Here is a 25,846-nt window from a genome sequence, read left to right on the forward strand (position 1 = left end):
CATGGCACACTACCGCAGTTCTTGAGTTTAGAGGCAGGCACATAGGTAGACTGTTGTGGGATTCATGACCTCAATGTGGAGATATGGGGTAGACTGTTGTGGGATTGCCTCAGTGTGGGGACATATTCTTTGGATGTATTGTTGCCTTTTCATCTCTGGACAGAATTTTGTTAATTAGCCTTAATCAAGATTGAATCATCTTTCATGTAGAATTTTTGGTTGAGGTGATAGCCTTTCCTGTCTTCTGAGCTTATAGCACCAGTTCTATGATTTCGCCTGACATTTTACTAATTCCAAAGAGACCTAATCCTCAAGGTCATACTCATTTGAGTGTTGGCATCAATCCCTTGACGGACTCAAAGGCTGTTATGCTTTGATAAAATGGTGCTTGGTATAATCTATATGTCAGATCCTCTGTCTTCTTGGTGCCCTGCCATCCAATGTTACGTTCACAAAGCCTCTTCTTTCTTCAAAGACAGAGTGTAACTAGGTATATGTTGCTCGTATAGCTGCATGAGGGTGAGATGGCAGTGGTAAGGTTACAGAAGCTGTTCCACGGAAGTCGTCGTTAGAGCTTCCTAGCTTTCAGTGCTGTAAAACTAGTCTTAGGAAGAGGGCAGAGCCTTCCTCAGGGTCTTCATCTTCAAAGCCACGGTGTGTATCGTGTCGTGCGCAGTTCTTGTCGTAAGAAAAAGGGAGGGCTAGCTCCTCTGTGGAGTAAGGTAATACACACCTGACAGCCTGAATTCCATTCTGGAACCCATGTAAAAGTGAAAGAGAGAACCAGCTCCAAAGAGCTGCACCTTGTCCTCCACACAGGTGTAAGACACGTATGCCCAAATAATCCCATGCACATGCGCACAGTAATCAAATTTTAATTTTTTATAAGAGAATGGTAGAAACCTTTTGAATATAACAAAAATATTCTGCATTTAAGGTAACAACAGACAGAAATATGGCATTTAGAAGCCATGATGTGATTCTGGGTAGTGTTTCGTTCTACTTTAACTGTTAGTGTTCCTCAATATATAGACATGTTAATGAAAAAGTGAGTTGGTATGATATACAATTTGATAAATATAGAAGCAAGCTAAGAGAATTTCAGACTTTTTATGATTCAGAACTAGCCACAAGAAGAAAGTGTCTCCAGGGTCAGCAAGGTGGCTCAGTGAGAAAAGCACTTGCAGCCAAGGCAGAGACTCCATGATGAAAAGAGAAAAGCAAGGTATCTGACCCTACATGGCACATCATACATCTGCATGTGTGTACATACATACAAGTAAAAATATAGGTGGATGGACAAATGGTCTGTAAAGAAAGAAGACATCCCTGCCTTTTAATGAACATTTTCTATAATAGACATTCTTACATGCTCTGCACAAGTTCAAGGCAATGTTTTCCTAAGAATGTATAATTCCTTCCCTGTCTTTTCCAGGCCAGCCCTGTTAAGTTGCACCTTAGAATGTGAATTCTTTGATCAGTGTTGATTATCAGATGGCAATTTCCTATACTGGCAGCAAATAAAATACACAGAAAGGCATCCAATAATCACTGTAATATTTGGCTTAAAAAGTCTGTGACCAATGGTTAAGCATGTATTCCGAATACAGGGATATAAAGAAATGAACTCTATGAGGGTCCTTAGGTCCTGGGTTTGGGGTTCTCCGTGACTGAAATGCCATGCCGGTGTCCTAGCACCTGATCTTCTTACTCTCCAGACCGTGCTAAGATTCTGGCACAGCAGTAGACTTGAAGACACCACTCTACGTAAGCACATCTTACATGCTTAGCAGCAAGAAACTTGTGTTGAGTGTTCAAATACATCAACCACAAACCAAACATTTAACCTGCATGTCTTTCCAGCTGTGGCCTGAGGAAGCTGCTGTTCAGTGAGGTGGCTTTGGAAGCTTCTTATGACTCCACAGGCCTCTGAGCCTCAGTCTATTAACCCCAGGGACTCAGCTGCTGTTCTGTTGTGCTTGTTGTACATGTCTTCACTTTTGAACCCTGCTGCAGTGGCAGCCTGCTGAGGCTTCCTCATGGCGTACAGCACAGGGACTGAACCAGTGGATAGCCAGGTCCATTGTGGAAAGGCCAATTGAGGGCCCCACTCTCACTAGTGTCTTCGTTCTGTTTAAGTCCCTCTAAAATTATTTACCTTCCATCGTTCAATTGTGAGTCAGTCTTATATTTCTGAATGTGATTTCCAAGAGCAGGTTGGCTCACTTGAAGCCATGTTAAATAGGTTATACCATATTTAATCTAATATATGGAGTTTTGAAATTGAATATAGAAACGATGCATAAAAATGGAAGTTACTGGGGCTGGGGATTTAGCTCAGTGGTAGAGCGCTTACCTAGGAAGCGCAAGGCCCTGGGTTCGGTCCCTAGCTCCGGAAAAGAAGAACCAAAAAAAAAAAAAAAATGGAAGTTACTTGAGTGTATTCTACTTGAAGTCATTTGTGCTATGAATGTGAAAATGTAAGAAATGAGAAGTGATTTCCTAACAAGCCACCGCAGGTTAACCCAGTAGCACTGAAGTTAGTCATTCACCTCAGGGAGGACATACTATGCTAGACAGTTATTCTACTGCCCGTCTGAAACACATTTGTGAGTGAGTGTCCCTCCACCAGACATACACTTGCTCTTTGAAGGTTGTGACCTTCAACTGGTTCTGCTGTGGGATGGCTGACAGTGGGGCCACCAGACTGCCACACACACTCTGCTCTGTGAACACTCACCTGCACCTAACAAGAAAGGAAGCATTTGGGATGAGCTCTCGTAGGGATTGACTTCAATACCGCGAGTGTCATACACCTAGAATTATGTGTTATAAAGCACCAACGACTCATCTGTTTGTGAGTTAGTGAGTTTAATTAGGGTTACTTACGGCAACATGGATAGAGTGTTATTAGGAGTGCAGGCTACATCAATCACAGTGCCTCTCCTTCCTACAGTAGCAACTACTGTCAGTAACTCTGTGAGGATAGTGAGACCTCGGCAGCTCCTCCCTCCAGGGTGTGGTATTGAGGGCCCAGTTTTGTGTGTGGGGTGGGGGCGTGGGAGATGGGGGTTGTGATCACTCTTGCTAAGAGTTCAAAGGCCATCTCCTAGAAAATGTCATCTCAAAACACTCTGCCCCATTCTCTTCTTTAACGTTTCCCAAACCTAGGAGTCGGTGATGATAGATGTCATGTTAGAGCCAAGCATGAGACATCACTTACCTGAACACTTGGACCGTGTTTACCTCTGCAGTCACAACTAGCAGCAGAGAGAAGCTTTTGCGACCAAACTTGATGGCAGCTCTCGTCTGCGACCAGAAACACCCATTTAGATGGCAGTTAACAAGCATAGCTTATCCACTTAAGCACAATACAGTGGCACCTTCCCTTCCAGGGTCTTTGACTTCCCCAGCCATGGGCTTTTGACCATGTGTACAGTACCAGATACCCCTTCCTTCCTGTGGATCAGGGCTCAGATCCAACCAGAAATCAGTTGCTTCCTTCATAGTAACCCTGCTGCCTCACCACTGGGCACACTCCTCACTTGGGAGTGCTGCCTGCTGGGCCTCCAGAGCACCCGCAGGGCAGAGCTGAAAGGGTTAAAGATTCCGAGAACTCACCGGAGTCCCTGGTAAGTAGATCCCCACTTTCATGATTCTGAATTTGTTATATTTTAAGACACCTCAGGAGTGAGGACAAAGAATAATTACAGTATATGAATTTGCAAAGAATGCTTAATTTCTTGTTTGTAGTAATCATTTTGAATCTTTGAAGTTAGGAAGTATAATTATTACCAAAATCAGCACATTGTAGGAATGTGGCTAAGAATAACCTTTTTTATTTATTCTTGCTGTCTTTCTTTGTCTTAAGCAATGGCTTGGATGATGGGTACATCCTCGGCCTGACCTAAATGCATTGTTCATGGTATTCCTAAAATCCATGTATGTAGGGTGTACTCCTTTTCTTTGTTTTATAATAATAAGCTACTCTGAATTCATTCCTACACCTCTGGCTCTGTCATAATACATCCTAATCAAACTTCATTTTCCTACTGAAAATTGTACTCCTGTACGTTTGTTTCATAATTCCTAGTTGAATATGATGAGGTGGCAACATTTCTTGCCTTTTTGGCTTTTTTGTTTTGGTTGGTTGTTTTTCTTTTGTTCTGAGTTTCTCTGTGTAACCCTGGCTGTTCTGGAACTTATTCTGTAGACCAGACTGGCCTCAAAGGACTCCCTGTCCCTGTCTCCTGAGTTCTGGGATGCTGAGATTAAAGGCATATGCCACCACCGCCCGTCTTGAGGGTAGGGGCATCTTAAGGAAATTAAGGAAAATGTTCTTGAATATAAAAAGCAGAGTGGGGGCTGGGGATTTAGCTCAGTGGTAGAGCGCTTACCTAGGAAGCACAAGGCCCTGGGTTCGGTCCCCAGCTCCGACAAAAAAGAACCAGAAAAAAAAAAAAAAGCAGAGTGGACCCCATAGCATTTGATAGGAGATTCTGGTTTTCTTCTAATGTGGACAAGACTCAGATGATATATGCCTATCTGTCTATGTACCTATGCACACATACAAGTACACACGTGCTAAACATGTTCTCTTTTTTTCTTTTTTTTTTTTTTTGGGGGGGGGGTGCTGGAGACCGAACTCAGGGCCTTGTGCTTGCTAGGCAAGCGCTCTACCACTAAGCTAAATCCCCAACCCCGCTAAACATGTTCTTATTGAAGCCAGGCATGTTAGTTATAGCTCTGGCACATGTCTCACCATAGGTCCATTGCTCTCCAGGAGTTCCAACTACCTAAGAGCCCTCGGGTTAGTTTAGACGTCATTTTGTCCCCTGCCTCCTGTCCCCTGGGTGAATATCGCTTTGCTCCAATGCTATATTTCCTTTATATCGCACATTTTAATTATTTTTGTAACTTTTTAAACTTAGCCTTTCTTGAGTTCCTAGAGATGGAATCCAGGACTTTGTGAGGCTGAGCAAGTGCACTGCTGTTGAGCTGTATGTCTGCCCTTCTGCACTGTTCCTTCCCTGCCATTCACATTTAATAATAGAATGTTATGTGTTTTGAATTTTTAACCACCTTGTTAGTAGCCGCTGGTTATGCCTGGGGAGTCATTAGTGCCTACTGAGCTAGAGTGGTGCCTGCATTCTGTAGTAGGAGGTCAGTCATCGCTGCCACTGCCCTCTCCTTACAGCCTGCTCCCAGCCTCCGTCAGCAGCCTGCTCCCCAGCACTCTCCTCAGCTCCTGCTCCTCCTCCTCCTTCTAATACAAAGTGGGCAAATAAAGATTAGGCAGATGAACAGTCGTCCTGCAAATGGTAAAGAGAGTGTGGACACAGAAGAGTCAGCTTTCAGTTTGAGAGCTTAACATGAAATGGTTTTCAAATAGAGGACGCTCTGTCTATTGTTGTGCGTATATGAGGGAAGCGGTTAGCCCACCTCACATGATAGGAACATTCTTTGTTTTTCCTTGTTATCAGACAAGCTACAAATATCCTTAAAAGTGCAGCTCTTACTGGGTATTATCTTGTCTAGACATCAAGTCTACTCAATTGTATGTAACAGTCCATTAGCAGCCACTTCTTCAGACTTTGTATATATGGATTTAGTAAAACACAGCTTGCAAGACTGGCCTCTGCACCAAATTGCATTTCTACAATAATTAAAAATCATTTAGTTTGCCAAATTTTCAAGTCTGTGAAATATGTGGTTTACTAGTTCAATGTGGCATCACTACGGGACCTTCGTGCTGCAGTGTTAGGTGAAAGTTTTCATCCTGATGGAAGTGGGTGGTACTGAGGTTATAACCACGTTGGTGTGCATGAGGCAGTGGGTTTGATTTCCCCAGCAAATCATGACCTTGGTGTGGTGCTGCACACGCAGTCCTAGCACTCAGGAGGTGGAGGCCAGAGGCTGACATATACAGGGTCATTCTTGACTGTATAGCGAGTTTGATGGCCCGGAGAGAAAGAACTTGCTAATATCAGATATCCTATCATATTGCAAAATGAAGTCTCCACCTTTTTTTAAACCAGTCATTTTAGACCTGGCATACATCTCTAATAAGCTTTATGACACTTGGGTAAAAATATAATAAACAGTATAAATTACAAATTTTATAAGAACCATTCTGTAAAAGGGTAGAAAATATTAGGAGTCCATTCTAGACCTTATCCTTGGGGATGCTGCCCCCAGGGAGTGCAGACAGAGCTGTTTAGACAAATGTTCCAGTAAGGTAAGAGCAAGTGCCATTCCGGACACTATTTCATGTTCTGTGAAGACTTTCTCTGAAGTGAATTACTGTCCCTGCTATTCATTCCTGTTTAAGTCAGTAGTTTTATTTGTCGCTAAGTAAAGCATTAAGGATGTTCATAAAGCGCAGCCTAGTGACACGGCTTTCATTTAGTGCTTTCTGGGCTCAGAACCCCTTTGTACATTTGTTAAATGTAATTAAGGGCTGGTTCTGTGACAAACTGTCTGAAGGCCCTCCCTGTATTGGAAATCCCAGGTACTTAGGCAAAGGTTAAGTAATTCTTGCCTGTTTCTTTGCAGCTTTGAGGTAATGATTACGTTTGGATCATTCTCGAGTATTTTATAGTACTCCTTTGTGCCGGGGCCTGGAGTCCCCGCTTCTTGTGTCTTCTCCCTCTCTTCGCTGTGTATCCCATAAGTAGGGCAGGACTAACAAGGTAGACCTAACCTTCCGCCATTCTTGGCTTGCTCATTTATTTCCTTCTTGTTTTCTCTCCTCTCTTTCCCTCCTCTCAGCCACATTTCTTCAAGATGTAAGCATTTACTGTGGAATGCCTCGCTTATGCTGGGTATCTCTGGTCTTGTTTTCATCTTTTATGTTTGCTTTCTCGCTATCTCGGGTGTTTTTTTTTTTTTTTTTTTTTAATTGGATAGTTTATTTATGTAGTTACATTGCAAATGTTATCCCCTTTCCTGGTTCTCCCCTCTCCCATTCTTCTCCCTCTACTTCTATGAGGATGCTTCCCCTCCCACCCACCCACTCCTACCTCACCCCCCTCACATTCCCCTACACTGAGGAAATGAGCCTTCACAGGACCAAGGGCTTTTCCTCTTATTGATGCCAGACAATGCTGTCGTCTGCTACATATACAGCTATAGCTATGGGTTGCTCCATGTGGTCTCTTTGGTTGATGGTTTAGTCGCTGGGAGCTCGGGGATCTGGTTAGTGATATTGTTCTTCCTATAGGATTGCAAACCCCTTCAGCTCCTTCAGTCCTTTTTCTAACTCCTCCATTGGGGTCCCCATGCAGTCCAATGGTTAGCTGCAAGCATCCTCATCTGTACCAGTAAGATTCTGGCAGAGCCTCTCAGGAGACATCCATATCAGGCTCCTGTCAGCAAGCACATCTTGGCATCAGCAGTAGTGACTGGGTTTGGTGGCTGCATGTGGCATGGATCCCCAGGTGGGCAGTCTCTGGGTGGCCTTTCCTTCAGTCTCTGCTTTACTCACTGTGTCTGTATTTCCTCCAGTGAGCGTTTTGTTCCCCCTTCTAAGAAGGATAAGATACAGCATTAGAAATGCTCTCCTCCTCCAGATACCCCACTCTCCCTGTTAAACCTAAACTCTCCCTATGGTCTTGCCCTTCATGTACTGTCTTTTATTCTTCAAGATGTGATCCTGAATATCTGCTGTTTTCTCTTGCTTTTGTTTAATACCTGGGCATCATGCTTGGAGATAGCAAACTCTCTTCATGTGTTCTCTGCGATCACTATTGAGAGTCTGCTCCTATTTTATGGAAGACCTTTGTAAAATTGCAGTAAAAGTCGTGTTTCTATTTAAAACTAACGTAAAATTCCACATTAGGTTTGTTTGCAGGGCAGAGCTGATGATGTTATCAGGCTTTCTTTGTCTTTTTATCTGTGTGTGTGTGTGTGTGTGTGTGTGTGTGTGTGTCTGTGTGTGTGTCTGTGTGTGTGTCTGTGTGTGTCTGTCTGTCTGTCTGTCTGTCTGTCTGTCTGTGTCGCTGTTTTATTGTTTCTGACCTTTCTTTGAAAGTTTTTATAACCATGCCTTGGTATCCTAGGAACACTTGGTTCCAGGGCCCCTGGTGGAAAATGCTAAAAATAGTATTTCATGCATCCTGTACACAGTCCCCATAAACTTATTCTTGGCTTTCTTTTTTCTTTTTTTTTAATGTGTCTTTGGTCCAGAACTGAACTTGGATCCTATAGTGTGATTTATCTTGTGTACCTTGTCTTTTAATGGATCCCTAGTCAACTGGCCCTTAAAGACAACAACTTGACCCTATGACCTTCGGCATGTTCCCTTCTGGACCTGGGACTGAGAGAGGAAGAGCAGGATTCGGGTGGCAGAAGAGTGGGGTTCAAGAAGGCAGTACAGGATGGAGGAGGACTGGGTGGGGCTGAAGGAAAGAGGACGGCTAGTGCAAAAAGAGAGATGGAACAGTGAAAGGGGGAGACGGTGGGCCAGGAGAGCTAAGCACATGGCCTACAGCGGTTGGTAGAGTGTGGAGCTGCTAATATTGGGAGGGAGAGCTGGGAGGAGTGTTTGAAGGGGCTGGCCCTTGAGACTGGGAGGCGGACTGGCAGGGAGGTAAGAGAACTGGTTACTGTTTGTAAGGAAAGAAAACATTAAACAAAACAGTAAAAGAAAAGAAAACCACATTTTTATAGGGTCCATCTCTCCAGGTCTTATTTATAGTTAAATAAAATGTAATTTAAACAAAAGTGGGATAAACTCTCAGTGGATGGATTAAACAGTAAATCAGACAAAGACAGTCTTCAAGAGTTAGTTCTAACCAAGACAAGTTACAATTTCAGATTTTTAAAGAGAAAAACTGGGTATATTTCTCAATGTCAGAATGTTTGCCCAGCCTGCCCCAGCCCTAAGTTCGATCCCAAGTATGCCCCACTCCTAACCGCTAATAAAGCAGTAGCAAAGCTGTGCTTTGGAAATCACCTGATCACAGCACGTGGGAAGCTGAGGTAAGAACATCAATTCAGGGCCAAGGTAGACAATAAGTGCCTACCTTAGTATTGTCCCAGCCCATTTGCTATTCAGAGAGACTTCCTCTTTAGTGCCTTGGCTGTCCTGGAACTCTCTATGCAAACCTGTCAAGCCTTGAACTCATAGAGACCCACCTATCTGTCTCCTGAGCATTGGGATTAAAGGTGTGGACCACCATGCCCAGCATGTAGGACATTTTATAACTTACTAGCTTTCGTGTAAGTAGGAGGCATAAATTATCTTACATATGGTCGATTTTTCAAAAGATCCGTATCTGGACACATCAGAGGGCAGGGTCCCACAGATGCTCCTTCAGTGCCATTGGCAGCTAAAGGAACAGTGTCTACCCTGTAAACGGAGGCAGCAGCACTCCGGCTGCATGCGTACCTCTGTTTAACTGGCAAATGGTCACTAGGTGCACAAATCATAAAGCTCAATCAATAAACATTTTTACTCTGTGTAAAAATATAAAAACCAAGCATGCTGTGAAGAAACAAGATTCCCTTTATGCAGTTTCAGTAAAGTCAATTGATTAACTTTATTTACTGCTTTTTGGCTGTGCATTTAGCCTGTAATCATTAAAACACACACACACACACACATGGTATGCAAAACACTTTTAAGCAACCACTTTTATGTAAGAGTAGAGCCTCATGTTTGGGCTTGCCTGTGTTTAATTTACACAGAGTGACTACGGTGTCTGAGGACCCGGGGCTCTAACTCCACTGCCCTTTCTGGTGCCCCTCACTCATTTCACAAATTTCCCCGAGGGCTTGAGATTTGGACTTTTTAGTTTATATTTAGAAATTCACGTTCATGTGGTTTTCCAGGGGAAATGACCTCTTCCCACCAGAACTACTTAGAGCCCAAAATGGCTCTGTCTGCTCAGCTCCCTCTCACCGGTGATGAGGGACCCGCAGGAAAGAGGATTCTGCTTCATCCCTGACTTAGTCAAGTGAGTATGGAGCCCACAGTTGACAAGGGTTAGATAGCAAATCACGAGCAAGATGCAGTCTTAGTGTAGAGTCTACTTACTGAAACTGTTAAAGACAGTCAGTAAATATCCCACCGAGGTTATATAAGCACGTGAGGGCTGGGGGTTGGATTCTGAACGATTCTACGATGGACAGAATAGCTCATGGTTGAATTTTTAGCATGGCCATATTGTGATCAGTTTGTACTGGACGGATTAGTTTAGCTACAGAGATAATATTTGGCTCCTTTTTCCGTAAATAGCCTGGGTTAGACTGGGGCAGTGTTGGGGAGAGTGAAGCTGTTTTTGTTGTAAGCATAGGAGAGAAACTGAAGATAAACGGAGTAATTACTAAAGTAAGAGGAGCTAACTCTGAAAAGTCAGAGGTTTTTTGGTGGAAGGAAGATAAGTTGGGAAAGAAGCAATTTTGCTGAGAGCAGAGGGAAGCAAGATAGGAAAGAGGGGATTCCTATCGCCTGCTGGAGTTCCTGAATTGGGTGTGGAGGGGGCTGAGAAAATGCTCAGTGTGCTGTGTGCTGACAGAAGACCGGAGAGTAGGGAGTTCACAGTGGATTGAGTAATTGCATAGCATCCTGTGAGTAAGGGTGGACAGGCTAAACCAAACTGCTTAGTTAACCAAGTTGCAAACCTTGGTGGTTGACCAAGGGAAAATATTCTGCATGGTACCAAGGAACCAAAAATGCTCACTAACTTAGCATTAAAAAAGAGAACTAAAACTCTTTTTAACCTTTAATTCTATTATCAGGTTCTGGAACTACTAGACGTTGCATAGTTTAAAATGAAAGAAGCGAGGAAGGAAGTGATAAAAATAAACTTCCGAGTAGTAACTCAGCTCCAGATATTGATCAGATGCATTCAAAGGAAATGGGAAGAACGCATCACCTTCACGTTAAATGATTTAAGCAAGAAGTAGCCAAAGCATTTCATAATTTAGGATTTTCATACAAAGGAAAGCGCTCCTAATATGTGGGGCTTGGTTTTACTGTCTGTCCATGTGGAGTGTTGGGGTGTGCTGTTCTAGGATGTAGGCTGGAACTATAGTAGATTCTTTGACCTCCCCCGCCCCCCAGACTTATCATAGAATTGCGAGCTCTGGACATTTCTACTCCTCAATTCCGTCTCTCCCTCTGTGCATTGATTTTGAATCCCCAGAACCCATGTGAGGATAGAAGTAGAGTTCTTGGGCTGCCTTTTTGGATAGGATCTCTTCTGTCTGGGTGTTGCTGCAGCTCCCTTTTACTCTCATAAGTTGAGGGTGGCGCTGTCTCTACTTGTAGGAATGAGTTCTCAGTCAATGCCTTGTGGCCACTGACAGACAGGTCGGTGCTGTGCTTTTCATACGGCCCAAAGCACAGACAGTCTTCATCCTCAGACTGTAGTCTATCGTGGCAAAACACGGGGAAAACCACTGTGGGAAGAGAGTGGAAAAACTGTACACACTACAGCATAATTCACACCAGGGCAAAGCTGGTATTCCCTGGTGTTCTTCTAGGGAAAGTCCAAGGAGCTAAGGCACTGCTGCAGTCCTTACAGTAACAGTTAGGGAAGCAGCTCCCAGCACCGCCATCTGGAGATTCTGTGGCCATAGACTTCGTCATGGCTCTGCTGTTATCCAACTGCAGTTCACTAAAACTCTCAGTGCCCTGAGCTACCTCTTAGAGAGAGTAGCCATATCTTTGAGAGTTTTAAGGTGAGGCTTTTTTCCTTCAGTTTTGAAGATGAAGCTATTTATGTCACATGTTTGTTCTTTAGTACAGCTATATGAGTACTCAGGCCTTTTTTTTTTTTTTTCTGTTTATTATACAAGGAAAATGATACTTGATTTTACCACTGGCGGTTCTTGTATTTTTTTTTCCTCTCTGTGGCATGCACATAGATATGAAGGCTGTATTTTCCAAGGTCTTAAAAGTTGGTTCTTGATGAACAAAGTTTTGGGTTTGAATCTTCATCTGTAATTCTATCTGTGGGAAATCATTCGAAGGCTAGCAGACTGTTTAACATGGTTCCCGTTTGGCCTGCTGACGGTGTGCTGTGCGCATGAGCAGAATGGCTGCTGCTGTTTGCAACAGAAGCTTGGTACATTATCACCACAGTCTGGCTTACGGTTGTGTTTGCTGCTCTAGTTTAACGTGGCCTGCTTTGTCTCTGAAGCTGAAATGGCCATTGTGTAGGGAGAGTAGAATGCTGAACACCGAGGGGACACATTAGCTGTTGGGTATAAAAACTGCTGAAGTCACTGGAGATAACTCAGTGTCTGAGAGAATTCCAGAGCCTTTCTGTCATCGCTGCACAGTGGAGACAGAAGCAGAACGAGAAACATCTCGCTCTAACTATTGCTTTGTCTTGGTAGCATGCGATTCTTTTGACTTTCACATGGTAAAACCCTGAATGCTAATGTTTCCACACTTGGCTTTGTTTTGTTTTGGGTTTTTACCAAAGATATATTAACCCTCTTTATTCTTGCTTTCTTACAACATTCCTCATTGTACCCATTGTTGGTGGTGGGGACTCTGAATGGACAGTGCTGTGTTGCTTAGGCCCTATCCAGATCTAACTGCAGACGCAGAGCCAGCAGTCATTAAGGGTGCACAGCAGAAACTGGCTTCACCAGTGAATGCGGTTGCTACCTCTGAAAACATGTAAATATTCCTCTTTAAAATAATAGTCTAATTTTCCAGTTAAGGTAGAGATGATTGGTGTTTATTCGAGAGGTAAATCCTGACTATAAATACTAATTTCTGGACTTTAAGTATCACAGTATGAATACACTAAAGCCCCTAATGGTGGAGTCACATTATTTTAAAGCTGGTGTTTTACTGTCATGTGATCCTGGAAATGTGTCTGGAGATGAGAGCGGTGCAGTGCGTTTTCCAGGCTGTGTTTCTGGGAAAGCCCTGTCTGTCCTCTCTGCACGAGCACACGGCAGTGCAGCAGGAGGAAGTCAGGGAGGAAAGGACCGGCCGCTGTTATTTCCTCCCATGGCAAGGGGGGGAGGCCTCTGACCCTTATTTGAACCAATCAAATATTTGGTGACACTTGTCCAAACAAAAGGTTTTATTTCTGATTTTTCCCTGTTTTTCTTACACCAAATTTGTTCATTATTTTAGTCCTGGTGATTTTGCTGAACAAAAAAAGAGCAGTGTTTGCCCCAGTAAGTGAACTACTCTGAAAAATATCCATTCAGTAGAATGTACTGTGGAGGGAAAGTGCAGGTGGTGAGGAGGATTGGCTCTGCAGACGCCTGAGGAGTTTCATCTAGCCGTGCTGGTGTCACCGGCCCTCAATCTGCTGCGACCAGAACTACTGAGTGACAGTCAGCAATTCTCATTTCCACAAATATAGGTATATAAGTAATACCTGGTTTCCTTTCCTCTACCTGGGGTCCTTGACTGTGACTGCAAGGACTTGGGCCAGCGAGATGACTCACCGGCTTCCGCAGCAGTGAGCTGCCCCAGCCTTAGCCAGAGGCAGCTCAGACCAGATAAAAAGCCTCACATGGTTTTGCACATCTGTAATCCCAGCACTTGCTGGTGACATGGAGAATGGAGTGGAGAATTCACTCATTACAAGTGTTCATCGTCATGCTCAATTTTATATCATGCAGGGTTCAAACCCAGGGCATTGTGTATGCTCAACTGACATTTTACCAACTGAGCTGTCTCCCTGTCGCTGGAAGTTAGTTTGTCATTGTTTTATTTTGTTTGGGTTTTTAATGTAAACTTTGCCTCTCCTATGTGTTTCAAATCCATTTTGATCCCAGTCTGTCACTTCCAAACTTAGGATCCTAAGAGTCCGTACTTGTTAAGTGTGCCGCCTTCTGGCTGTGTCCGTGCTTTTGTTTAAACTCTGCCTGCTACCACCGTGATCCCTGCCCCCTTCCTGCCTCCCGCCTCCGTAACATTCCGTACATGTTATGACATCGCTAGATTGCTTGAAACCCAAAGTTCAGTGCAGAATACTGTTTAAGGAGTAAGGAGGCTTGCACATGGAGTGCGTGGCTGTGGATGTGCAGACCCCGATGAGGCACTGACTCCAGGTCGTTCATCCTCGTTTGCATGTGAGTCAGTAAGTTCCACATCGCAGTGCACGTCACCGAACACGTCAGTAGACATGCCAGTGTGGAGGCTTAAATGTTTGTGGCTGTGTTCTATATATAAACTATGACAACACCTCAGGTGAACCTCTCATTTTGGAATTATTTAGGGTTTTTGTTGTTGTTGCTTACGGTGTGGTGCTGGACACGGACACCAGGGTGGTTTGCACAGGCTTGTCCAGCAGCAGCTACACTCCAGCCTGTAGAGCTTTTGAGTGTGCATGCATAAACAGTAGGCTATGTATGAGAATTTGTGATTATAATAATTTTACATACATACTGGATGATAGTAGTTGATATATACATTCTTAGCAGTCTCTAGATTTCCTTTTACGAGTTTGTTTATTAAAAGCAGTGGGGCTGCAGCTTTGAGGCAGAAATGGTAAAATACATTTTTTTAAAGATGTATTTATTAAATGTATATGAGTACACTGTTTCAGACACACCAGAAGAGGGCATCAGATCCCATTACAGATGGTTGTGAGCCACTATGTGGTTGTTGGGAATTGAACTCAGGACCTCTGGAAGAGCAGTCAGTGCTCTTAACACTGAGCCATCTCTTCAGCCCAAAATACGTCTTTTTCTATTAGTACAGTACTAGAAGCAACATGGACTGCAAGGGTTTCATGTGGTTTGCATCTCTGTACACACACATGAGGTGTTTAAACTTGTCTGCGTCTTCACACATGCCGTCAGCTTTTACCATCAACATGTTAGATACTTGGAATGTCCATGCCCCAGTTGCAGTTCCTTTCTTAACATACATTTTTATGTTTTCTTTCTTTTTTATTAATTAATTAACCTCACTTTGTAGAGCACTCTGACCTCAAACTCAGATCCATCTGGGTCTGCCTCCTGAGTGCTCTAGTTAAAGGGTGTGCCACCATGTCTGGCCCATTTTTCTGTTTTAATCCAAAGTTTGCAGCACACTTCCCAAGCACTGGTATATTTTGCAACACTCCTTCAAAAGTAACAGGCCTTTTATTCCCAACATTTGTCTTCTCTACTTGGCTTTTGCCCTTTCCTCCTAAAATCCCTGTAGGACTGGAGGCATGCGACACGTGCTGGCTGATGTAGTGGGCACTCGTATTTGAAATGTGACAAATGCTAGCTTCAGTGTTACTTCATTAATACCAGCATACGTGTGTAGCTGTATGTGGTCTCTGCACGATACTGAGTAGCATAGCTTTATAACCACTGTCACCCCAATAACATTCTCATGTTTTGTCATTTATTTCCTGACTTCAATCAGTAAACTTTGATTGTTTCTTTAATTTTTAGAGGACGTTTAATTAACAATCTTGGTACACAAACTCTCTAGCATTGGTGCTGTCATTTTTTCTTGCTACTACCTTCCTTATTGTGTCTACCGTAGCTAATAATTAGGAGCTTAATGTGTATACTTTTCTGTTTGGCCCTTATGTTGCCAGTTCTTCTAATGTATGCTTTTGCTATTCGTTCAACACTCACTGACTTTGTTTTACTTTGTTTCACTGTTGCTGATGGTTGTGGCGTCCACTCCTCTCCTCCTTCACTCACTCCAGGTTGGCTCACCCCAGCCTCTGGCTGACAGACTCAGTACTGACTATCCCTAGAGAGACTTCACTAGACTCTTCACTCCTCACAGCTATCCTACTTGCCGTGGTCGGCCTGTGTTGTTTCTGGGACAAGGTCTCACTGTGTAAGCCTAGAGGTCTCTCACTTTCCTAGGAGTTCAGAATTCCTACGTTAGGTTATTGAGGTGAAAGGCTCACCCTAATGCTAGACTGAGTAAAGAAAAGTGAGCCCAGCAGTACCATTCATCTCCTGATTCCTGAGATTCCCGGGGACCGGCAGCATCAAGTCCAGAACAGAAACACTGTCTCCTCATTCCATGCCATCACTATTTCTGATACAGATGAGCATTCTTTTATGAGAGTCTCTGGTGAATGCTCTCTGTACTGTCTCATTTAATCCCTGAGTCAGTGATTGGCGTACTGTAAACTAGACACAGAAAGTAAGAAAAACATATCTAATCTTGAAATAGTTTATTTGCCGAAGCTTTTGAGAATGACGTTTCTCCCTGCGGTTGCTTCTTTCCATGTATTGGCGTTGATGTGACTGCAAGCCAGTGTTGATTGCGTTGTTAACTGAATTCCGGAGTCTGCATCTCGGCTGGTACATTCAAACAGTAGGTCTTGTGAGTTAGGGAGGACTCCTTCCTGTTTTCTAGAAGAGGTGGCTGTGGAGATTCCACTCTGTCCCCCTCAAGTGGAATATCTGGGTGCTGTCTGCTCTCTGATTGAGTGTTATGACGTGGATACAGGCTTGTTCAGATACTGTCTTTTTTAGGAGTTCTAGCAAATTATGTCTTTATGTCTTTCAGGGAAATGGCCCATTTCCTCTAATTGGTAAAGAGTTTGTGATCCCTTTATTTGCTGGTGAATATCCTTGACGTCAAGTAATGTCTGTCTGCTCTCCGTTCCTACGTTGGTTAGTTTGCTTATAGAGTTAGCAGCCTTGCTGTCTTTTCAGAGAGCCGGGCTTTGGGCCGTAGTCTCCTTGTTAGAGCGCCTGCCTGGCATGCGTACAGCCTTGGTTCCACGCTCAGTGCCACACAAACAGGGCATGGGGTATGTACAGTTAATTACATGCCTGTGCACTCCAGGGCTGGAGGCAGGAAGATCATTTCAAGGTCATTCCCTACTGCATAGTAGCTCAGAGATTAGCCTGTGCTAAAATGAGACCCTGTCTCAACATTAGAAGCCCAGACTGTTTGATTCCACTGATTCTTCTCCTTATTTATTTATGTGTGTATATAAAATATGGAAGCCAGAGTCTTCCTCAGTCACTCTCCATCTCATAGGTAAATATTTGTATTATTTGTAATGTGTGGTGGGATATGTGCGCATGAGCACAGAGACCAGCAAGCTCAGTACCAGCTGGGGTGGGTTGTCTGGCCTAGATGAAACATGGGTGTTAGTCAGTAAGAGTAGTAAACACTTATTATCTGTGCCATCTCCCCAGCCTCTGCTGAAGTGTTGGAGTCAGGATTGGGCTGGTCTGTCAGCCTCAGGGATCCTTACTGCTAGGGAGTGCACTCAGCTCTTTGGAATCCAAAACTTCACGCTTACATAGCAAGGCCGTGTTTTCTGAGCCATCTCCACTACCCTCTATTTCCTGTTTTTAAGGTGTTTTTTTTTTTTTCCTATTGTAACATTTACTTTTTCTTCTAGTTACTTTGAATTTTATTTGTTTTTCTCTAGTGTCATAAATTACTAATTTTGTATATTCTAATAATATTCAGTTGTTTCATTTGTTTATAAATGTAGTTTTTGTTGCCTGTTGCAAATTTTGACATTTTATTTTTATTTAATTCATAATGTTTTAGAATTTCACTTGACTTCTTTGGCCTGTGTTTTATTTGTAACTATACTAGGCTAGATAAGTAGAATATTTATTTAACACAGGTGAGACCCTGGGTTCAATCCTTAGATTTATAAGAAAGCAAACAGAAAAAAAACCCTTAATCTCTGACAGATCAATGGTCCTTCCCTGAAGATATGAATCATCTCCATTCACCTGTTATGAGGTGAAACAGGACATAATGCAATTTAAGCAATTGTGTTTGTTAAAGGAAATGACATGAGGTGATGAGGCCGCAAACAGCAGAGTGTGGAGGTACCCCCCACCCACACACACACTCGGAATGCATGTGCTAATCACAGCTTATCTTACCTGAACTCTGTGCTTCCCCTGCCCCAGGAACACAGAATAAAAGTTCTATTTAGAAGAGTTTCATATCCTACTTTGTTCAATTACTTGCTACACTGCCTTCAATTTTGCATGCTTGGCAAGCAGTCCCCCAGCTCAGCTCCCTGTCCAGCCCATCAAGCCATTCCAGGTAGAGCAAGTTAGCCAAGGTATCTTTCATATTCAACTGAAAACCTTTATATCTGGCCTAAAAGTATAATTAGTGGGGGCTGGAGAGATGGCTCAGGTGGTTAAGAGCACTGGCTGCTCTTCCAGAGGTCCTGAGTTCAATTCCCAGCAACTACATGGTGGCTCGCAACCATCTGTAAAGAGATCTGATGCCCTCTTCTGGTGTGTCTGAAGATAGCTACAGTGTACTCATATATAATAAATGAATAAATCTTTTAAAAAAAGTATAATTAGTAACTAAAATTTTGTCTAGTTTATTTTAATGTACTCTTATTCCTAGAAGTCCTGTGTAAAATCTCTGGGTGGTTGGGTGATGTCTTCATTCTGCTGGCAAATTTAACTGTCTGTGCAGTGTGCGTGAACTCCACCAGGACATTGACTGCTTCCTCTTCTGATCAGGTCCAAACACAACAACAGCAGCAGCAGAGTCTCCCTGTGTGGCCTGTGGCTATCAGATCTGCAGGCTGTTGGTGCATTTCCAACTAGGGACCATAAGCAAACATGCTCCACTACGGAGAGCCACACCCTTCCCATCGTGGACTGGAGTACTGTGGAACAGATTTCGGAAATAGGTCTCTGACAGTTTCAAGTTGTGTTTATAAAATGTTACAGGGCGAGGTCTTCCTTTAACTAAAACTATTTCCCATCTGATGTCCAACTGGGCATTAAAGTCTTTTTTTTTTTTTTTTAATTCCCTCAAGTAGAGACTTAAAGTTACTTTCAATAGTTTTGGTTACTTCTGTTTAAAAAAAAAGAAAAGAAATTACAAACATTTTTGTATTCCAGTAAATAACTTTAAAAAGATTTTACAAACGTAATTTTTAAAATTAATTTCTTTTATATGTATGTATATTTTGTTTGCATGTACTTCTACGTACTCGAAGATGCCGTCAGATAGTAGTGCGCTGCCATGCGGGTCCTGGGAATTGAACTCAGGGCCGTCAGAAGAGCAGTGAGTGCTCTTAATTGCTGAGACATCTCTCCAGAATCCGAAAAAAGACTTTTAATAAAAATCTATACCAAGCACAGAACGCTTATGACCTGTGACAGCCGTGGTTTCAGTAGTAGAATTTCAGGACGCTATCTAGATGCAGGTGTGTAGCCCAACTATGACCTGTGGTCCTGGCTAACGGAGAAGTAGATTGGCATTAAAGACTTTGCAGGTTAGTTCAGTGTAACATTATCTCTATCCAGTGCATCTGTTGCATATTGTTTTAAAACCAGTAAAATGTAGGCCACCCACCAAGGCGTCCTCTGAGGCCTGTGGTTGGTGTGAGCCTCGAGTGCTGTTATTATGGAACGGTTTGTTTGCTGGCCTTACCTCCACCCAGCAAGCATGGCGAGTCTCTTCTCCCCTTAGCCTGACTTGGGGAGCTTGTGCTGTTAGACCAGTTGTAATGTGGCTGTTGCCTCAACACTCCTTGTAGTGAACGAGACTAATGGACTGTTTCTGCTTGGTGTGCAAGATCCATATCCTAGAAGCTTCAGCATAAACTGGAATAAATGGTTGAGTTGATCTTGATAGTTTTCAAACAGATTTTATCGTATTAGAAAAGCGTGTGTGTGTGTGTGTGTGTGTGTGTGTGTGTGTGTGTTATTGCTAAGCCAACAAGGCCATTTCATTACCGAGAGTGCAGTGTATGTATATATGCATACGTGCTTGTGTGGAATTCAAAGGAGCTCTTCTCGCCTCCCATGTGAGCTCCAATCAGGCCCTCATGCTCGGCAGCGAAACCCTTATCTACCGCCCCAGACACGGGTTCTATGTGCTCTACTTTGTGTCGTGTCATTTTGTAAAACTTTTTCAAACCTCTTTGGAACTGGTAAATCTTTTTTCCTTCCTCGCTCCCTTCTCCCTTCTCCCTTCTTCCTGCTATGGGTCTGAGGCTGGCCTTGAACCTGTTCTATAGCGCAAGTTGGGCTAAAACTGATGACATGGTTCTACTGCATCAGGTTTGTGAACCCCCACTACCACACCTCCCTTTGTGAGTTAGTTTCAATATCGTGATAATGAGTTTAATAAAGTTCAGTGACCTAGATTCCGTGAGTCCTTAGATAGCTGTTTTATAGCAGTCAAAGCTTACTGCACAGCCTGGCATCCTGAGTTCAGCTGTGAACCTGTGTAAGGCAGAAGAGAGAACCAGTTCTAACTCGGTGTGCAGATCCGTCTCCACTCCGTGTGCACATACACATACACATCCATATGTACAGACCATCCACAGCCAGCGTACAGACGCACACATTTAGTGCAGAGGAAATATGCATTTTGTGGGCGGTAATTATTTAATCGCCAATGGTAATGTTTACATATTTTGACTTAAGTATGCATATTAAAAGTGGCACAATATGTGTATATTGTGTTTCCATACACATGGATATGCATTATCTTTTGGTTTGATCTTAACCCTGTTTGGTTAAATGTTTGTAAGCAGAGTGCGTCCCCGCACATAGATGCTGAGCGTCCTCACAGCTTTCTGCTGTAGAACAAACCATTGGAATCCCAACCAAAGTCTCTGAAGTCAGAACTTTTTCCTCCCCTGCCCCGCCCCCTTGTTGGAGACGGGGCCTTACTATGTAGTTGTAGTTCTGGCTGATCTGAATTTGGATTTGCCATGTAGAGCAAACTGGCCCTCATCTCAGGCCCTTCTGCCCAGCACGCCTGACCAGCCTTTCCTCTCTCATCAGTCGAGTGAGGATTTGTTCTGCTCGCTTTGTCCTTGCCTTCTTTACCTGACCCAAGTGTAAAGCCTGTGTGCGGTCTGCCTTGCTGCAGACGGCCACCCTGCTTCTTCTCTCGGTGATGGGTGCGGCCGTCCATCTGTGCTCGCTCCGTTGTGAGCCGCTATCTGAGGCAACTCCATCAGAGGCTGTGCTGCTACTGGGGAGTCTCAGCCATGTACTGTGCTTCCCTTATAGATTTCAGCAGCAGAGTGCTGCTGGCTCAGCAGCCATGGGTTTAGTTAGGTAAGTTCACTCATCTGACCAAAATGTGTTTCACCATTCTAGGTTTACCGACAAGACTGTGAGACTTTCGGGATGGTGGTGAAAATGCTGATTGAAAAAGATCCCTCGTTAGAAAAGTCTATCCAGTTTGCACTGAGGCAGAACTTACATGAAATAGGTGAGCGCTGTGTTGAAGAACTCAAGCATTTCATTACCGAGTACGATAATTCTACTCAAGATTTTGGAGACCCTTTTTAGAAGAAGTAGTGCCCAGGTCAAGAAAATTTTTTTAGATTTTTTTTTTCTCCTTGGATTGTGTAAATCCTTACTATTTTGTGATGAAGAGAAATACTTTATGCTAGCTGACCACATTTCTAGTATTAAATAAACATCTACAATAGCTTTTAAAGTATCTTAATTAGAATATTTCCCCTATGTGTAGAATATTCTTCTCCATCTTCAAATACTTCCTCCCTCCAAAATAATGTTCAGTTATTTTAATGTTCAAAAAAGCAGTTCTGGAGAGCAGCTTTCTGAGTTCAACTTGTGTTCCACAGTCTTCCATGATGTTTCAGGATGATCCTCTTGTGTCCCGGGTAAAGGCCGACTTTGTATGTTGGTTTCTGTGCAGAGAGCTGAGTACTGTTGGGACTTCGGTATTGTCACTCTAATTTCTCAGCAGCTTCTTAGTTGTAAACATTCTCCTCCATCACCTTCTGATTGGTCTAATAAAGCCTGTAGGTCGGGAGAGGAAAGCAGGGCATCTGGGCAGAGAGAGGAACTATGGGAAGAATTTGTGTAGGGAATTTACCACCCAGACACAAAGGAAGTCTGGCTTCAGGGACTGAATGAGAGATAACAGACCACGTGACAAACGTGAACCAAAATAAATTAAGTTATAGGAACTAGTTGAGAACAAGCCTAAGCTATAAGGCCTAGGCATTCATAAATAATAAAAAAAAGTCTGTGTCCTTGTTGGGCTGGTGGATCCAAACAGTCTGATAGTGAGCGTTTAGTCTCAGCTGTTTAATTTGTAGTTAAGATCATTCCAGTTTGCATATAATAGTGGCACTGTTAGCATTTTGAGTTGGTGATGTCAAAATATGCTATCTTAATGGGTCAGAACCTTGCTATTGTATATTTGCTTTGATATTTCTTATTCAATATAGAAAAAAGCACTTGAAAATCTGTAAGGTTGTAAGATTTTAGAACAAAATCTTTCACTCAAGTCAGTGAACTTAGTTTATCTCTTCTACAAAGTGCTCTTGGGGCTCCTAACTGTTCTTTCTATAGACTAACAGGAGGGGTCATCTGAGATACGAGATAAATTGAAGTTTGGATGTCTCAGAAACCCTTCTGATGGCTATAGTAAAGGTCAGAATATCCAGAGCACTTAAGTTTTGTTTGAGGCCCACACTGTATCAAAAGGGGACCTGACAAGGCACTCGTGCTTGGGTTAAGTTACAGATTACTCTGTTAGTCTCGTGATCTCAGTGCTGTAGGTTTAGAGGGGACCTGACAAGGCACTTGTGCTTGGTTAAGTTACAGATTACTCTGTTAGTCTCGTGATCTCAGTGCTGGAGGGTTAGAGGGTCTCTTCCTTCATAAGTGACCTCAGGAAAATGAAGCAGAAAACAGTGAGGCCAGCACAGCCACCGTAAATAAGTAAAGAGACAATTAGGACTCTCGCTCACTTCCTGGTCCCTTCCAGCAGTTCATTGAGGCAAAATACATAATTCATGACATTAGGCACCTTAAAAATCACTGTTTTAATCACTGCCTGATCCTGTTATCTACTATTTTTTCAAGTTAGGGCCATACAGTATAGCCCTAGCTAGCCTGAATATCTCTGTAGACCAGGCTAGGCCTTGAACTCACAGAAATCTTCCCACCTCTACCTCTTGCAAGCTGGCATTAAACCCTGTGTCACCATGCTTAGGATCCTTTTGGTTTGGTTTGATTTCATTTTCATTCAGTTCTGTCCTTTACACTCTTTAATTTGAGACAGGGTCTTACTGTGTATTCTAGGCTGGCTTCAAACTTTCCGCTTTGGCCTTTTTAACTCTTGGGATTCCTGCCTCAGCTTTCCTGAGTTAGAGGTGTGAACCCCAACGCTTGCCATTACGTTCCGTGGCCTCTATGATCCTGTCTGCAGAGATACTCCTAAATCGCATACAGATGATATTTAAACTAGAAATGGCAGTATGAGTAATTTTAATGAGCCCTGCAATGGGAGTGCAAAGATATTATTATGCCATTTTGAAAATTAAAAACTAATTGATGACATTTTAAGTTCCTTAAGTGAGAACACTGGAGTTATTCCAGGCATTGCGATTCTATGCACACCTCTTCTAAGCACGTGTGGTCAATGCTGGTCGCTTCAGCAAGACCGCATGTCATTTTTCCTTTTTTTTTTTTTTTTTTTCTTCCACCAATTCTCAGCTCTTCAAATCAAGTTGTTAACAAACATAACTATAAAATTTGAGAAGCTACCAGGGCAAATAAATTGTTCACTTGGTAGAAATCCATTTAAAAAAGAGTCTTACTAGTAGATTTATTTAAATGAAGGTCCAACCAGTGACCTTCCCTCAAATCATATTCAGCATTTGAAGCTATTTCCAGCTTGCCGTCAGCGATGTTCTGCTAGGCTTGTCAGTGTTAAATGTTTTGTTTACCATTTTTTAAAAAATGCTTCAACATCTAAAATTCATGTGTACTAGAATATGTATTTTATAAATGTTTTTGATTCTAAGAGATGTGTTTGTAAATTATCCACTGTTTTTCAGTATACTGAATTCGTGTGTTATGTTTTCATTGTCTCACCATAAGGCCTTGATGATCAATATGGGGGAAGCAGACACTGTAAAATGCAAAATAAAGCGCCCAGTACTAAGTAATGAACTTGTCTCCTCTCGTTTTTTCCTGGCTCCTATGACTAAAGTGTAAGCATTTGCCTGCATAATGGCTCCACTATTCAGTTCACCTCTCAACAGCCAACTAGAAGAAGTTGGAGAATTGAGGCGCCATTAACTTGGATGATTCCTGGAGTTTTGATGTTACAGAAACCAGTCCTCGGTGCCTGGCACAGTGACACTAAGTCATTATAGAGCTGAACTGCAAGATTGAAAGTCTCCTGCCTGAGCTGTCACTCCTGCCAAGCAGTAACCCCACTCTCTGTGCCAGTCTGCTTCACAGCGTGGGATGCTATAAGTATTCGTGCTTGCCAGACCAAAGCTAACTTCACCTTTAAATGAAACTTAACCCTGGGTCTTGGAGAACCAGGATTTATTCAGACTGAGATATTTGGAGTTCAGTAGGCGGGAAGACAATAGTGAAAGGTTACTATATGCCTGTGGCCAAAGGCCATTTTCACTTCTGCGACAGGATATATATATATATATATTTTAGGCATGTGTGCCCTTAGTTACTGGGCTCTACTGTTTCTAGATCTGTGGTAATGTATGACTTCATGGTAGGGAACTTGTAGCAGAGCAGAGTTGCTTGATCTATGGAAGCTGGCGAGAGCACAGAGGCCAGAGGGGGAGAGGGGTTACTGGAAGAGAGGGAGGGAAGGAGCAAGTGCGAATCGGACACCTTCGAGCCTCTTCGTTCTCCCGAGCCTCTAGATACCACATTCAGGGAGTGTCTTCCCCCTTGATGTCACCGTTTGAGAAAGAACTTCACAGACATCCAGAAGTGTGCCTTTCTAACAGACTTCTAGGTGCCTCTCAGTCCAGTAAATTGATGGGAATAATCGTGACTTTATGTACAACGAAAAGTGTGAGCAGACAAGACCGAAGAACTCAAGATGAAGACGAGTGCAGAGCTCAGCCTGTGTGTGCACAGGCGCAGGGACGAGATGAAAGGAGGAATTCTCTTAGTCATGGGGGACATTGAAACCCAAACCTCTGAAATAAAGTGTTTGATGCCCCCCAACCAAGAACAGAAAAGGTCCTGCAAGAAAACCCACCCTTCTCGCCCTTTTTCTACTCTGCTTGTCTAAAATTGGGCGGATATCATCTACAAAGCTTGTCAGCTCAGAGGTGTCTGCCCCAGCAGTCCTCCTTCACAGGAATTAGCTCGTATTAATTATACAGAGTACGTCTCCTTATATGTTCCTCATACATACATAGGTGAATCTCAGACAGCTCCCATTACCGCCTGTGGTCCTCCTGATCCTCTTCTCAAGTTGTTTCGTTCTTTCCTGTGGGTTTGGTTTTTTTTTTTTTAAGGGGGCGGGTAGCTTTTTTTTTTTTTTTTTTTTTAATAACAAACATAGGTGAGAATTTCTATACACAATCTTAGACACCTTACTAATGGCAATACCGGCAAACAAAAACCCTGCAACCATCAAACTACCTGTTAATCTCGAGAGCCCCTCTTAAGATTTTATTTATGTATGAGAATACACTGTCACTGTCTTCAGACACATCAGAAGAGGGCATCAGATCCCATGACAGATGGTTGTGAGCCACTGTGTGGCTGGGAATTGAACTCAGGACCTCTGGAAGCGCAGTCGGTGCTCTTAACCGCTGGTGTGCTTGCTCTTAGGTGGGTATTCAGAGCTGCTTGAGGCCTGGCATACCTAGAGGACAGGGTCACAGCAATCCGATCCTTTGGCTCTCAGGTTCTTGTGTTCTCCGTTCTGTGATGCTCTGTGAACTTTGGGTGGGATGACCTCATGATGTTGAGTGTCGTCGGCTACCGGTGACTCGTGCAGAAAGCAGCACTGATCAAATCTGGCACTGGTGCTAGTCTGTACAGGCCCTTATTTAGACGGCGCCACTGAGCGTTTCCATTCAGCAAAACAGCACCTCGAGCTTCCCACCAGGGCCCGTGACCTCCCCAGACGTAAGCTTTGCTCCAGATTTGGGTCTTCATTGAAGTTGTT

At 43.2% G+C, this 25,846-nt stretch overlaps 1 protein-coding gene across 20 annotated transcripts in view; it reads left to right on the top strand.

Moving 5' to 3' along the window:
• The window catches only part of Pphln1 (periphilin 1), a 91,389-nt gene extending 67,537 nt beyond the window's left edge, over nt 1-23,852 (top strand). For 19 of the 20 annotated variants that reach the window (XM_017595022.2, XM_006242236.5, XM_039079695.2 and 16 more), the window contains one exon: nt 21,019-23,852. In XM_017595022.2, coding sequence (XP_017450511.1) covers nt 21,019-21,213 — 195 coding nt within the window. In that variant the 3' untranslated portion in view covers nt 21,214-23,852. The remainder of the gene's footprint in view (nt 1-21,018) is intronic. The other variant, NM_001108992.1, reaches the window with a different exon arrangement.
• Nucleotides 23,853-25,846: the final 1,994 nt, after the last annotated feature.

Source organism: Rattus norvegicus, chromosome 7 (genome assembly GCF_036323735.1).
Source record: "Rattus norvegicus strain BN/NHsdMcwi chromosome 7, GRCr8, whole genome shotgun sequence".
NCBI lineage: Eukaryota > Metazoa > Chordata > Mammalia > Rodentia > Muridae > Rattus > Rattus norvegicus.